Source organism: Ursus maritimus, unplaced genomic scaffold, assembly GCF_017311325.1.
Source record: "Ursus maritimus isolate PB19 unplaced genomic scaffold, ASM1731132v1 scaffold_7, whole genome shotgun sequence".
Lineage (NCBI taxonomy): Eukaryota > Metazoa > Chordata > Mammalia > Carnivora > Ursidae > Ursus > Ursus maritimus.
The window spans coordinates 41,289,865-41,304,041 of record NW_024426885.1 but is presented as its reverse complement, the minus strand read 5'-3'; the positions used below and the strand labels follow the sequence as shown (position 1 = coordinate 41,304,041).

Sequence of the window (14,177 nt, the reverse complement as noted above, 5' to 3'; positions counted from 1 at the left end):
ATGAACTCCATTTTATCCATTTGTTCTGGTATGAATTATGCTCTTGATTTCCTATTTAGAAAATCTTTGCCTTACCGAGCATCATAAACATTTATGTCTTATGTGTTATTTTAGAAGTTTTAGAGTTTTAGGGTTCACATTTGGGTCCATGATCTATTTTGAGTTAATTTTTGTATATGGTGTGATGCATGTCTTTTCCTTTTTGCATATGAATATCCAGCTGTTTGAGTCCCATTTGTTGAAAAGATTACTATTTTTCCAGTGAATTGCGTTTACTCCTTTGTCAAAATCAGTTGTTCACACATATGTGCTCTATTTTGGGGCTTTCTCTTCTACTTTATTGATCTATATGTCTGTCTTTACACCAGTACCACTCTGTTTTGATTACTGTAGCTTTTATAATATGCCTTGAAGTCGGAGATTTTTAGCCCTCCAACTTTGTTCTTTTTCAAAGTTGTTTTGGCTGTTCTAGGTACTTTGCATCTCCATTTGAATTTTAGAATCAGTTTGTCGATTTCTAGAAAAAAGCCTGCTGGGATTGTTTTGAAGCTCTGCGTCCATTTGAGGGAGAATTGACATAATATTAAGTTTGCCAACCTAGGAACAAGATACATCTTTTATTTCTCTTAGCTATGTTTTGTAGTTTTCAGAATATAGGGCTTTCATATCTTTCCTCAGACTTCTATTTTCTGTTTTTCTGCTATTAGAATTGGTGCTTTTTAAAATATCAGTTTCAATTGTTTGTTGCTTTTATGTAGAAATAAAATTGATATTTGTATGTTGATCTTGTCTTTTGTAACCTTGCTAAACTCACTAAGCTCAATAGTAACTGTTCGGTAGATTTGAATTTTCTACATGGATGATCATGTTATCTGTAAAGAACGTCAGGGGCGCCTGGGTGGCTTAGTCGTTAAGCGCCTGCCTTCGGCTCAGGGTGTGATCCCGGCGTTATGGGATCAAGCCCCGCATCAGGCTCCTCCGCTGGGAACCTGCTTCCTCTCCCACTCCCCCTGCTTGTGTTCCCTCTCTCTCTGGCTGTCTCTCTCTCTGTCAAATAAATAAATAAATAAAATCTTAAAAAAAATGTATTTATAAAAAAAAAGAAGAAGAACGTCAGTTTTCTTTCTTCCTTTCCAGCCTGGATGCCCCTTATTTATTTTTCTTGCCCCTTTGCACTTGATGACTTCTCTAATATAATATTGAAATAAAGTTGTAGGAGTAACGTTTTTACCTTGTTTTTGATCTTAGGGAGAAAACATTCATTCATTATTAAGTGATGTTGGCTTAGGGTTTTCCTGCATGCTTTGTATAAGGCTGATGAAGTTGCCTTTTATTCCTAGTTTGCTGAAAAAACATTTTTTTTTTAAATCAGGAATGGGAGTTAGAATTTATCAAATGCTCTTTCTCCATCGATTGAGATGATCATAAATTTTTTCTTTTGCAATCTTTTAATGTAATTACATTGATTGATCTTTGAATGTTAAAACAGCTGTGCATTTATGGGGTAAACCCCACTTGGTCATGATGTGTCCTTTTTATATATTGCTGGATTTAATTTGCTAACATTTGTTAAGAATTTTTTTGAAAGATTTTATTTATTTATTTGACAGAGATAGAGACAGCCAGCGAGAGAGGGAACACAAGCAAGTGGAGTGGGAGAGGGAGAAGCAGGCTCATAGCGGAGGAGCCTGATGTGGGGCTCGATCCCACAACGCCGGGATCACGCCCTGAGCCGAAGGCAGACGCTTAACCGCTATGCCACTCAGGCGCCCCTGTTAAGAATTTTTATGTCTGTGTTCTTGAAGGATATTTGTGGTGTTTTGTTTTGTTTTTTCTTGTAATAGCTTTTTCTGCTTTTGGAATAGAAATAGAATCATGCTCATGGAATGAGTTGGGATGTAGTTTGTCCTCTTCAGTTTTCTGGAAGAGTTTGTTTAGAATTAGAATGTTTTCTTCCTTACATGTTTGGTAGAATTCCTCAGCGAAGCCCTGTGGGCCTGCAGTTTTCTTTATTGGAAGGTTTTAACTACACACAGGTGGAGAGAAGCTCCGTTTAACTTGGTGTCATGGAGAAGCCAGTGCTGTTACCTACTGCTTACACAGAGCAGCTACTCCTGGAATTGAAGACGTAGAATTAGATTTCAAAATCAAAAGCACCATCATGAACACTAATAAAATAGGTGCTCACAGCTCTGAAGATCTGGTTTGGGGGTTGAGGCTGGGGGTTGGGAATGTCCTCGCAAATGCTGGAGATGGGCTTCCCACTGGTAAACCGGGAAAAACTCCGTGTTGTTACAGTCAGTCCCTGGTAGGCTGTGTTCAAAGAGGGCCTTTTAGCTATTTTTCATTCTCTTATGTTCAGCTCTGAGGGCTGAAATTTGTAGTTTCTGTCATTGTTTATGTGTTTTTAGCCCAGAAATGGAGGGAGCATATGGAAGTACGAGCAACTTTTTCCTAACCTGCTTCATCGTTCAATAAAAGGGGTGAGATAGGGAGCTGAACATGGGAGAATTTCCTCAGAGGGTCTGCCCCCTTACCAAAGCTCCGCAGAAGCTGGATAGGGTGAGGCTGTGCCGGCTCCTTGTCAAGAAACGAAGGTGCTTACTCAGCATCCGGCCCTGCCTGTCAGCAGAATGCCAGGGCCCAGCAGGCTGTAAGCCCCTTGAAAGCAGAGTCCACGTTAATCATGAACTTTTAACTTTTTTATAGAGGTGTGTAGATTTATAAAATGTGTGGAGTGATGTCCACATTCTTCTAAATGATTGAATTCTTTCTTTAATTTCTTAGTGATACAACACGTCTGCGGCAAGGTGTGATGTAGAGCGTGCTGTAGTTTGTTGGGTATGCTTGTAATTCACGTAGGGATACGGGGCATGATTGGAAAAGATGATGAAACAATCTTTGGGGGCCTAAAGACTAAAGCAAACAGAAGGACTTAGGAATAGGAAAGTCACCATTAGTGGGACTCTTAAAGAGATAACACGAAGAGAGAATAGGAAGCCAGAAGGATGAGTTCCTGACCTGGAGTGTTACCACCTGCTAAAAGGATGAAGAAATGCAAATTCAAAGGCTTAAAGGGGCTTTAAACTGAATCTGGAGAGGAAGGGAGAAGATAAACTCAGATGAACTCACAGACCTCACTAGTATACAATAAGGCAAAGGTAGATTAGAAAAAAAGAATGTCTGGCAGATAAAGATACTCAGCATTTGTTTAACAGGTGAATGCATGAGCCAGTGAGAGTGAATGAACATGCTCGAGGTCCTGGGGAGTCACACACATTTTTTTTTTTTTTAAGATTTTATTTATTTGACAGAGAGAGAGACAGCCAGCGAGAGATGGAACACAAGCAGGGGGAGTGGGAGAGGAAGAAGCAGGCTCCCAGCAGAGGAGCCTGATGTGGGGCTCACTCCCAGGACCCCGGGATCACGCCCTGAGCCGAAGGCAGACGCTTAATGACTGAGCCACCCAGGCGCCCCAGAGTCACACATTTTGTAAATGAGGACTCTCAGTACTCATGTGCTCTATAACCAATGCCCAGACTGTGGATGGTGATGCGTGGGAAATTGAAAAAAACAAGTTTAAAAAGAGGATAAGCTAGTGGTATGTTAGTTTTGGGTAAAGTAGAGACTGGAAGAATAACTGAGCTGCTCTTTCGCTTTCAGCAATGAGCATGTAAACGAAAGGGAGGACGGGAAGAGAGAGGGTATGGTAGCTAGTTTCAAGTGTTTCGAAGGAATTTCTACTGAAAAAGGGATAGACCTTATTTTGCATGATTCCAGACGACAGGGAGGAAGAAAACACCCACCCGTGCAGCCAAACTAGCCACATAAATCTTCACTCTTCGTTACGGGCAGTGGTAGCTCACCTCTCACTTTCCAGAGTAACATGGAAACCTCAAGCAGGTGAGATTGTCCAGGGAGAGAGTGCAGGAGGGCAGACCAAGAACGAGTCCTCGGATGTATGCTTACTATAAGCGACTCAATCAACCGTGTCATTAACCGCGTTCATAAATTAACGTTATGATTTTGGTCCTATAATTTATACACACTTTTTGTCTCTTGCAGGAGTGATTCTGATCAAAGCCCAGATTTTAGAGCTCGCGATCCCTATCCCAGCAGCTCAGAAGATAGCTCTAAATGCCCGCAGCTCTCTGAGCAGCGTCTTCTCTTCTCTTCCGGACATTGTATATACTGGCTGTGCAAAATGCGGATTGGAACTGGAAACAGACAAGAACAAGATATATAAACAGTGTTACAGCTGCTTGCCATTTACTACGAAGAAGCTATACTACAGGTGAGGCAGCCAAGCAGCCATCGGGATGGAAAAGATTTATTATTATATGACTGGATATGACCGAAAAATTGCATCTATCAATTCTTACTTTTTAATGAGAACTAACTAAAATTAATCCAAGAGAATAACATATTTCACCTGAGTGATAAATGGCTATTTATGAAAGCAAAAATTGTCCAGTAATCATAACAGGGATTTTTAAAAGCAGGAATTGGGAGATTTTATTATCTTCAAACAGCTATATTGGAGATGATTTTTACTTGGTTTATATTTTTAACCAAGATCTAAGTGGCTCATAAGAAACCGATTTCCATACTTTAACATATAATTGGAATGTCAAGGTTAGAACTCTTCTGTGATCTAACCTCACAGTGTGGAAGCTAATGAGATATTCAACTTTTCTGTGCCTCAGATTTCCCAGCTCCACATTATAAATTAAGGATTGCAAATGTTCTTTGGTAAAATTGCAAACCAGCTCAGTGAAAAACACATTTTTCAAATAATAGATGTTCAAAAGCTTGGATAAATTTTTTCTTTTTACCTTGTAAATTGCATGCCTTTATAAAATAGCCATCAGTGTTTTATGCTCTTTTCCTTTTCTAAATACTGCAGTATCTAAAAACTAAATGCGAATGTATTCAGTATGTTATCACAATATATGTTAAGAACATTTACAGAAAAAAAAAAAAGAACATTTACAGAAGCTTAATCCATAAACCTTATTTCCCTTTACATATGTGTATTATGAATAAGTAAATAAATTTAGCTCTTACTCTGAAAGTTGCTTGTATGGAAAAGAAAATTAAATTAAGAGCATGGTATATAAGAAATATAGTTAATTAAAATTGATTTCTTATCAATAGTTAAGGCTCCTTACAGAACGTGTGTGTTATTTTATGTCATTCTTAATGGTCCTAATCAATATAATTATTTATTGGACAAAAATGTTACCCAATAAATATCCCTTATGGAGAAGACAGACTTTGAACCTTCAGTCTATAGAATAACTATTCAAGAGAAGAGCTTCACAGATCAGTATCCCCTGACTATGTATAACCAGTGTGAGGCATGCAAGGCATGGTTCTGAACTACACCACATTGAAGATGTAGTGCGGATTTTCTGTGTCGCTAGAATGTTGACAGACGTGCTAAAGCCAGAGTTGTTTTTGTTTATTTATTTAAAGCCTTTAAATTGTTTTTAGGTTTAGGATTCAGATTATTTGGTTTCCTTAAAAAGAATTTTTTTATTGTTAAAAAGAAAAATCTTGAGATTAAATGACAATTAGTTAATTTTAAAAAGAGGTAATATTACGGTGGTAAAAATGCAAGCTGTAGAGGAAGATGCGAAGCAACAAGTTCCTCCCCATCCATCCCTCCACCATTAGTCCTACTTCCCTGCTCGTAGGAGGTTTTCGTATATTCTTCTAGTAACTTATCATGTTCACACAGCACATGTATATCCCTTTCTTTAAAAATACGTAGATAGAATATTATCCATTTTGTTTTATTCATATTGTTTGTTCCGCAGAGTACACTGTGGCCTTCCTTCCCTAATAGCACTTGTAAACCCTTCATCATTCTTTTTAATGGCCACATAGTATTCCACTGTAGCACACACTGAAAATTATTTATCTAGTTCGCTATTGATCGACACGCAAAACAGCCTGGTTTTGATAGGAAAGAATCCAGTGGGGAAAAATAACCTAGAAATTGTGATTGTGAAATATTGTGATTAGTATCTTTATTTTTATTTCTAAAAATAATTTATACAACAGTGTAAAAATATGTTTTTTTATATTAGTATCTGAAATTTTAAAATGAATATGGAATAAATCAAATTTATTAATTTATCATTTGAAACACTAAAAAAAAGTAGGGCTTTCTTTGTGTTTCAGAAAGTCCTACAGTTGTTTTAGGAGTCAAAATGAATCTGGCATAAAAACCCAGTGCTCTTTGAAATTACATTGTTCTTAAGCGTTTCTTTAACTTGAACATGTTATTGAAGGCCACGTATTATTTACTGTTTTGTAGGCCGGCTGTAATGACCGTGGCTGATGGAATATATAACGTTTGCATCCACGTAGGGTCAAAGCTGATCGAGAAGATTCTTCTCAACATTTCTCCTGACTGGCTCAACAGAGTTGTAGGTAAGAGATCAACACGCCATCGAGAGGTTGGTGGTGGTGAAACCGCTCGTTTCAGGGATGTCGCCAGTGTATTGGAAGAGAAGGAACACTATACTGTAAATTCCGGGTTTTTTCTGTCAATGTAAAAGCAGAGGGATAATTTAGCTTGAGTGGAACAAAGAGGACAAAGTTGGAAGATAAGACTTGCTCTACACCTGCTGTGACAGTCATGCTCTGGTAGCATCTCTGGGGGGTCATGTGGGGTCTTGCCCCTCTCCCAGCAGTAGGGCACCACTGATGGTCTTGATGGGGGAGGTTTCCTGCCCCTCCCCCAGGGATGAGGGATTTTTCTTTTATCTTTCCTCCATGTTCAGCCCTGGGGCAATAGGATTTGCCGACCTTCCTCCAGCAGTTTAAGGCTCTCGTTCCTTCAAGGAGAGGCCCCAGTGGTGTCTTGTGTTTTCCCTTGTGGCAGCTTCTCCCCTTCTCCAGACTTCACCGTAGTTGGAAGCTTTCTTTATGTTCTGCCCTCCGTCCAGGCTTGTGAGCACCTGGTGGGGATGAGAAGAGCCTGCAAGGGTGCAGACTCCGCTTGCCTGAGACACTGGCCCACACTTGGCTTTTCCCACATCATGAAAAATTGTAGCACATTCTTCCTTCTTGCTTGTTGGGTGGACGTGTCTTCTTTCGGAGCTCGCCGCGGTAACCTTGTGCTCCTGCTCCGTCTCCTCTCGTTTCCGTCGGCTTGGCTGCCTCCCTGCCTCGGCTCTTGGAGGCTCCATAAATTGTGATTTTGTAGTGTCTTCAGATTTTCTAGTAATTGCTAAGGTTGGAGCCATGTTCTTTCCAGCTTTCCGCATCCTAACTGCAAGTCTGTCTGTCCTTTTTTATTCACTGTCTTTATTACCTTTCATTCTTTTGGCTGTTTCGTTCCTTCTCTTAGTGTTCTTTGTTGTATTTTCAGTCTTGTCTTTTCACCTTTGGCACAATTCCAGTTAGGCTCCATTTCTCAGAAGAGCACCGTTCTCAGATCAAGTCTATGTGTGCGTTTTGCCCATTTCCGAGTCAAAGTTGTACTTCCTGGCATTAATTAAATTGCAACCCTAAGTGTAAACGTGGGCACCGGTTATAAAGTGGCCATCAGACCATTCAAATTATCACTAATCTTGATTTTCTTTTTTTAACTTATCCAAGTGAAAATACAAAAGATTTAAGTATTGTAAGGGAATTCCCTCACTGCCAAAAATATGCGATTGGCTGCCTGGGAGTCCGTAGACCCGATCCAAGAGGGGCTGGTGGTGTTGGTCAGGGAACGAGGGTGGTTCGAGCGTGGTTGGTAGTGCCTGGCCAGCCTAGCATCAAGCACCCCGCTCAGGAACTGGACTTGATGTCCTAAAAAAAATAAATAAAAGGAAGACTATAAGACAAGTGCAAAAATACAGTGACCTATCTATCTGTAATTTCAGTATTTTTATATTATCAAGAGTTGATATTCAATAAGTCACCGACTCAGGGTCCTGTTATATAAACTTATCTAGATGACCGATGAGAGCCGTCGACTGGATAAGGAAGACGGCTCTTCTGACATGGACACGCTCTTTTTGTGTCAGGCGTGACTTAGGAAGATGTTCATGTCCGGTCTTTCCTCTGTTGTTTCAAGAAGCCGAGAGCTGTGCCGTGGTAGGAAATAGGCCGTCCGTCTGAGCAGCCTGTCCCCCCTCAGCAGGCACTGTGGCTCCTCATTCGAGAGCCTCTCCAGCACCTGTGACTAGACAGAGAGGGGACAGAAAGAGGAATTTCCAGTGGGTGGGGGGCTTGAGAACCAAGGGGGACAGCGACCCCTCCGCCGTGTGCGTCTCCGGCGTCCGGAGGGGAGCCTGAGAGCGTGCGTGTGTCCGTGTTCCGCAGCGCCTCCGTCGGAGATCACCTATGGCGCGGTGGCCGCAGACGTGCTGCACGCGCTGCTGGCGGGCGGGGCCCGTTGCCTGGTGAAGCTGCAGAGCCTCTTCGTGCTGGATGAGAACAGCTGCCCGCTGCAGCAGGAGTTCTCCCTCCTGGATTTTATCCCCACGGTGGGAAGCCTGTGCCCGGGGCCCTGCTCCGAGAGCGGAGGAGGAAATCCCAGGTCCTTCAAGGAAGACGGCTGAAATGAGTTGCCTTCGGATAGAAATGAATGGCAGGGCTTTACCTGGGGGTTTTAAAATATATGTATGTATTTTGTTAAGAGCATTGTGTTAAATATATAAATTAAAACCTTTTTTCTAGAAACATTCTGTGAGGTTTTCTGTTGTTTGGTCTTTTCCTTTCCTGCGTCTAGAGGAAGGCTCTGGCGATAAAGGCAGGATGTAGCAGTTCCCTGGGAATCACAGGCTCACTCTGTTGGTCCCTGCTCCATTCCAGCGCTCTCTACTAAGGACCCAGGACGCAGACGAAAGCCATTTCTCAGGAGTGGCTTTTCTGCCAGCTCACAAACGCTCAGGGCTTTCCCTTCGTCCTGCTTTATCTATCTATTTATTTATTTATTTATTTATTTATTTATTTATTTATTTAAAGATTTTATTTATTTATTTATTTGACAGAGATAGAGGCAGCCAGTGAGAGAGGGAACACAAGCAGGGGGAGTGGGAGAGGAAGAAGCAGGCTCACAGCAGAGGAGCCTGATGTGGGGCTTGATCCCATAACGCCGGGATCACGCCCTGAGCCGAAGGCAGACGCTTAACCGCTGTGCCACCCAGGCGCCCCTCGTCCTGCTTTAATAAACCACCAACGTGAAATGATTTCCTCGATTGTAGATGTACGGGGTAATGGGTTAGTTTGTACAAGCCTGTGTTTAGACAAGTTCAAGACAAGCATGTCTTTCTATAAAGAAGCATTGAAAATGCAGGAAACAGATCCTGCTTCAACTCGTTTTATAAAAGATGGAAGAGAGTCATGTTGTTAGTTCATTTCTAGGATCTGAGTGCCTTACTGAATTTGCTTACTAACAAACATTTAGTGATTTGTTCTCTCATTATGATTGTAGAAGAAGCTCCTATCAAATGGTAGTCACTGATGGGGAAGTGTGGAGGGGTGCCTCACCCCGAGGTTTGGAGCATGCCAAGGGTTAATAGGCTAATAATATTCCTTGAAAATCACTAAATTCGTGATGAAATGAACGTTTGTTTTACCATACATGTGCTTTTAAAAATTCTTTTGGTTCATTACAATTGTTTTCTCTAATTCAGGGTTGCTTTTTTTTTTTTTTTTTTGACTTGGCTTTTTTTTTTTTTTTTTAACTTGGCTTTTCTAAAAATGAACCTCAGCAGTTTTGTGATTCTCCCAAAAATAATATGTAAAAATGTGTGTGAGAGAGTGCACACACACAAGTACTTCCTTCTGTGGAGGAGATCAGTCGTTCTCAGCAAATCCTGAGAAGGATCCTTGACCAAAAATGGAGGGAGGGGAGGCAGGAAGAAGTGCTTTACTTGGTGAGTTAATTCCTGGGGAAGGAAGGGATTAAATCAAATGATTGCTGAGGTTGCACCCAGTAAGGTGGGTAGAAAAAGAGTTGTCCCCGTGTTGTACTTGGAGAAACAAGATAGTTGGCTCTCCCAGATAATTCATGTGATGGGTGATGCATGTCAAACCCAGAACTGATGTCTTCCAAGCCATGCTCTTTCAAATATAAGCAAATCTGGAATTCTGATATAAAATCTGCCCTATCGGTGTAAGCCCACCAGGAGCACTGTTCTCTTAAACTTGCCTTCCCCACTTTGTACTCAAGATGCAACCTAATCCTTTTATCAACCAAAACACAGACCCCCGAAATAGACGGCTGTTCACACCCTTTTGCGAAGAAGTCTCTAAGCCATTTCAAGTGAGACCAAGAACACCAGGTCACACCAATATCTCTTCACAGTTTTTAATATATAGTATCATAGGTTAGCCCATATTTCCAAGAACCCTTTTTTGGGCTGAAAATAACTTCCTTCTGTCCTGAGGAAATTATCATGTATTTAATTTAAACAAATTGCCACAGCTCCCAGGTGTATTCCTTACCCAAGATGTACAGGTAAGTATATTTAACCTACTCCACAGATTTTTATAAAACTCAATTGGGTAGCCTAAGAATGTCAGCCAATCCAGCAGTCCTGTGTCTGGCAGTCCCATGGTAGACACTTCAGGTAAATCTCATTCTTCATCTGACAGTTCAGCTGAGAGGGACAGTTCTCCCATCTTGTTTACAGCTAGTCTTCCATTAATTTAGGTTTACCTGAGTATGTGACCACAGGCTGTTACATGGCTTTCCTAGAAGAAAATATCTCTAATTTCTCAGAACAATATAGAATGAAACAGAAAACGTACCATCCCTATGTCTGATTTTAAATGATGAGTTTCCCTCCTGGAGGGTCTCTAGATGGTGCAGTATGGTTCAGAAATCAGAATGATTAGAATAAAGTGTTCGTCTTTCCTGACAGTTTAACCCTGGCCCCTGTTTTAAGGTCAATAGGGGGAGAAATAGGTGAGAGGGGAGGAGGTTTGCCAATTAATTGTTATTCTGTCTTCGGGGTCTTAAACCTGGCTCGTTATCAGGAAGTTAGCTCCGCCCACTGAAGGAATACGTTTGCTCAGAGTGAGCTGTCTGCTTCCAAGTGGAGAAGGAGGTACAGCCTTCCTCCCTTTGCTCCCATGCGGCTCCCTGGGGCTGGAGGAGGACAGGAACTGGCAGTGAGACAACTTCTCCCCAGTCCCTCCCCGTCCCCCCCGGGGCCAGCTCCTGCAGGGATTGGAGCAGGGAGGAAAGCAAGACAGAGGACGGGGGTTTCATGACAAACGAGCTCCCACTGTGGTCCTCTCTTGGGGTGGTCCTGACCACCGGTGCCTTCTGCGCAGCCCGCACCCAACGCTGCTCTTTCTAGAACGTGAGCCAAGTTCTTTGGAGGGCTTCTCCTTCTTACACAGCATCTGCACGGTTTCTTGTCAGGGGAGATCAAGCTCCCGCCACGTCTCTTCCACCCCTCAACTCCCTCCAGACGTCACCTCTTCTGTTCGTCCTGACTTCTCTCTCTGATTGACTTCACTCCGTGCTCTGCTAAGGACAAGGTAGCAGGTCAGAAAATTCTCGGCATAACCAGACAGCAGACAAGCTGAGGGTTTGTCCTTATTTACATAATGTGTGTAATGCAATTCAAGTTATGTATCATTGTGATCAGACCGTGTGGAAGAATCTGACCCAAATGGTCTAGTGATTGTCCTGGGTGGGGACCTGGGGCCTGGTGTTACTTTCTCCGTTATGATTGTTTTTATCTGATGGAATTACCAGGAAAATTTCCCTAATTTCTGAAGAATACAAATTCCCTATATTAAAAAGTTTACTTACCAAATATCAAAAAAGGTAATACTGTTTTGATCACAGAAACTAATGCCACCTTGGAGATGTAGATACTTCATGGGGCCGGGAGCCAAGCCCACAACCATACCCCTTCTCTGGGGCGTGTCTATATTTGGTTTGATTCCTTGGCAGAAACCCATTACTCACAGGCAGTAGATATGTGACTCAAGCTGGGCCAATCAGATTGTTTTTCCCGAAGTTAAATTCAGATTTATGCAGAGTAAAATGCACGGATCTTAAATGTACAATTTGCTGAATTTTGGCAGATAGGTTTCCATCTCTCTAAAAATTTCCGTCATTTCCACTTCCAGTCAATCCCCGCCCATGCCAGGCAACCACTTTTCTGATTTCTATCACCATAGATTAGTTTTATCTACTCTGGAACGTCATCTAAATAAAATTGTGTGGTTTATATTCCTTTGTGACTTGCTTTTTTCACACAACAGTGTTTTTGAGATTCATCCAGATTTTTATGTGACTCGGTAGTTCGTTCCTTTTACTGGTGAGTAATAAGCCAGTGAATGAATATATTACATTATCTCTTTTCCAATCGAAGGTCATTTGGATTGTTTCCAGTGAACATCTGTTTTGCAAAGTCTTGTTGTGGACCCATGTTTCATTTTGGGGCCTGGGGGGCGATAAATACCTGTGACTGAGGTTGCTGGCTTGTGGGGTAGGTCCTCTATTTCCCTTCATTGAAACTGCTGAGCAGCGCTCCGAAGTTGTGCAGCTTTACGCACAGGCCATGATTGAGCGTCCCCGTTCTGCTTCGCCACTGTTTGGAGGGACCAGTCATTTTCACGTAGCCACTCTACTGGGTGTGAAGCGACAGCTCACGGATTCAGTTTGCGTTTCTCTGATGACGAATGGTGTTGAGCAACTTTTCGTGGCCTTATTTGTTGTCGATGCAGCTCCACTCGTGGCCCGTCTGCTCAGGTCACTTGCTCGTTTATTTTATTGGGTTGTCTTTTTTTTACCGATCCCATGTATGTTCTAGATAAAAGCCAGATAGGCGTATTATTAATATTTTTGAAGTGCCTGACAGCATTAGAAATGATGACCACATGATTTCAGAAGAAAAAAAGAATGTGTAGTTGTAGCAAAAAGTCTTAAATAAAATGTCACTATTTTGAATGGCTGGAATGTATACACAGAAAATTAATCTTAGGAAACCAACCAAAAATACATTGGTAGTACATAGAACGTAAATTAATTACACATAACATAAACTTACAAAATTTAAATGTAGTAATATATAACCACACACCAATAATATACGGTTCTAAATATAATAAAAATAATCATGCTTACAGGTAAAACCAAAAACATGAATGGCTTTATGTAGTCCAAGGAAATGATTTGAAAACCCTGAGGGAAATATAAAGAGAAGAGAATCAATGGAACATTGTACTGTGCGCTTGCTGCTTGAAAAGATCCCAGATCAGAGTTGATTCAATATTAACGAAAGTCCCTGATGGATGGCATATACAAGTTGATAAACTGATTTACAAATTAATTGAGAAGAATAAAAAGGAATGTGACCATTCTAAAAACCGTTGAGTTGTACACTCTGCATGGGTGAATTGTATGGCTTGTGAATTATCTTCATAAAGCTGTTAAAAAAAGAATAGGCAGAAAAAATTTTAAAGCTAAAACAAAAAAAGCAAAACAATGAAAAAACCACAGATTTGGTGTTTACAGTATATTAAGTGAAAAATCACTCTAGGAAACAGTATGTAACATATGTCATTCTTGTAAAGACATACATTAAATCAATGGAGGGAGATCAACAAATTTCAACAATGTTCATCCTAAGGAGCTTACAACTGCAGGAAACATTTTACTTAATGAAGCAATGTTTCTGGGAACAGAAATCAGACAAGGATATCCAGTGGCATCACTGACATCCAATACTTTCCTGATGTTCCTAGCCAGATTAATAAAGCAAAAAATTGAAATTAAAATATAAGGCTTGGAGCCAAGATATAAAACTATGATGGTACGTATTGAAAACTCAGAAGAATCTACAGATAAATGATTAGCATTAGTGAGTGCGGCGCGATTGCTGGGCACAAGGTCAATGTAGGAAGACCCACTTTACGGATACCAGCAGGAATTAGAAGATAAACGATGTAAAAACAAATCCATTCATGATGGTATAAGAAAATGAATGTACAGGGAAAAAGGTAACGAAGATACACAAAGCCTCTACGCATGCCACTATAGCGCACTGAGTAGAGAAATTAGAGAGGGGCTAAATAAATAGAAGTGTATGGTGTTTTCAGGGATGAGAGGACTCGGTATTTTAAAGACAGGTCCCCCTGAATTGACTTGTAGACTCAAGGCAATTCCAGCCAGAATCACAACAGACTTCTTTTTGGGAGAT

The 14,177-nt window shown here is 41.1% G+C and overlaps 1 protein-coding gene and 1 long non-coding RNA gene across 5 annotated transcripts in view; one reads left to right on the top strand and one right to left on the bottom strand.

Moving 5' to 3' along the window:
- SHLD2 (shieldin complex subunit 2) overlaps nt 1-8,684 on the top strand; it is a 76,704-nt gene extending 68,020 nt beyond the window's left edge. For all 4 annotated transcript variants that reach the window (XM_040624210.1, XM_040624211.1, XM_008696147.2 and 1 more), the window contains 3 exons: nt 4,066-4,294; nt 6,326-6,441; nt 8,329-8,684. In XM_040624210.1, coding sequence (XP_040480144.1) covers nt 4,066-4,294; nt 6,326-6,441; nt 8,329-8,567 — 584 coding nt within the window. In that variant the 3' untranslated portion in view covers nt 8,568-8,684. The remainder of the gene's footprint in view (nt 1-4,065; nt 4,295-6,325; nt 6,442-8,328) is intronic.
- Nucleotides 8,685-10,307: 1,623 nt separating this feature from the next.
- On the bottom strand, nt 10,308-11,930 carry LOC103667886. Its single transcript, XR_005833266.1, has 2 exons — nt 11,780-11,930; nt 10,308-11,488 (listed from the first exon to the last, which is right to left on the bottom strand). It is a non-coding gene; the product is annotated as an uncharacterized LOC103667886 (long non-coding RNA).
- Between the last annotated feature and the right edge of the window lie 2,247 nt (nt 11,931-14,177).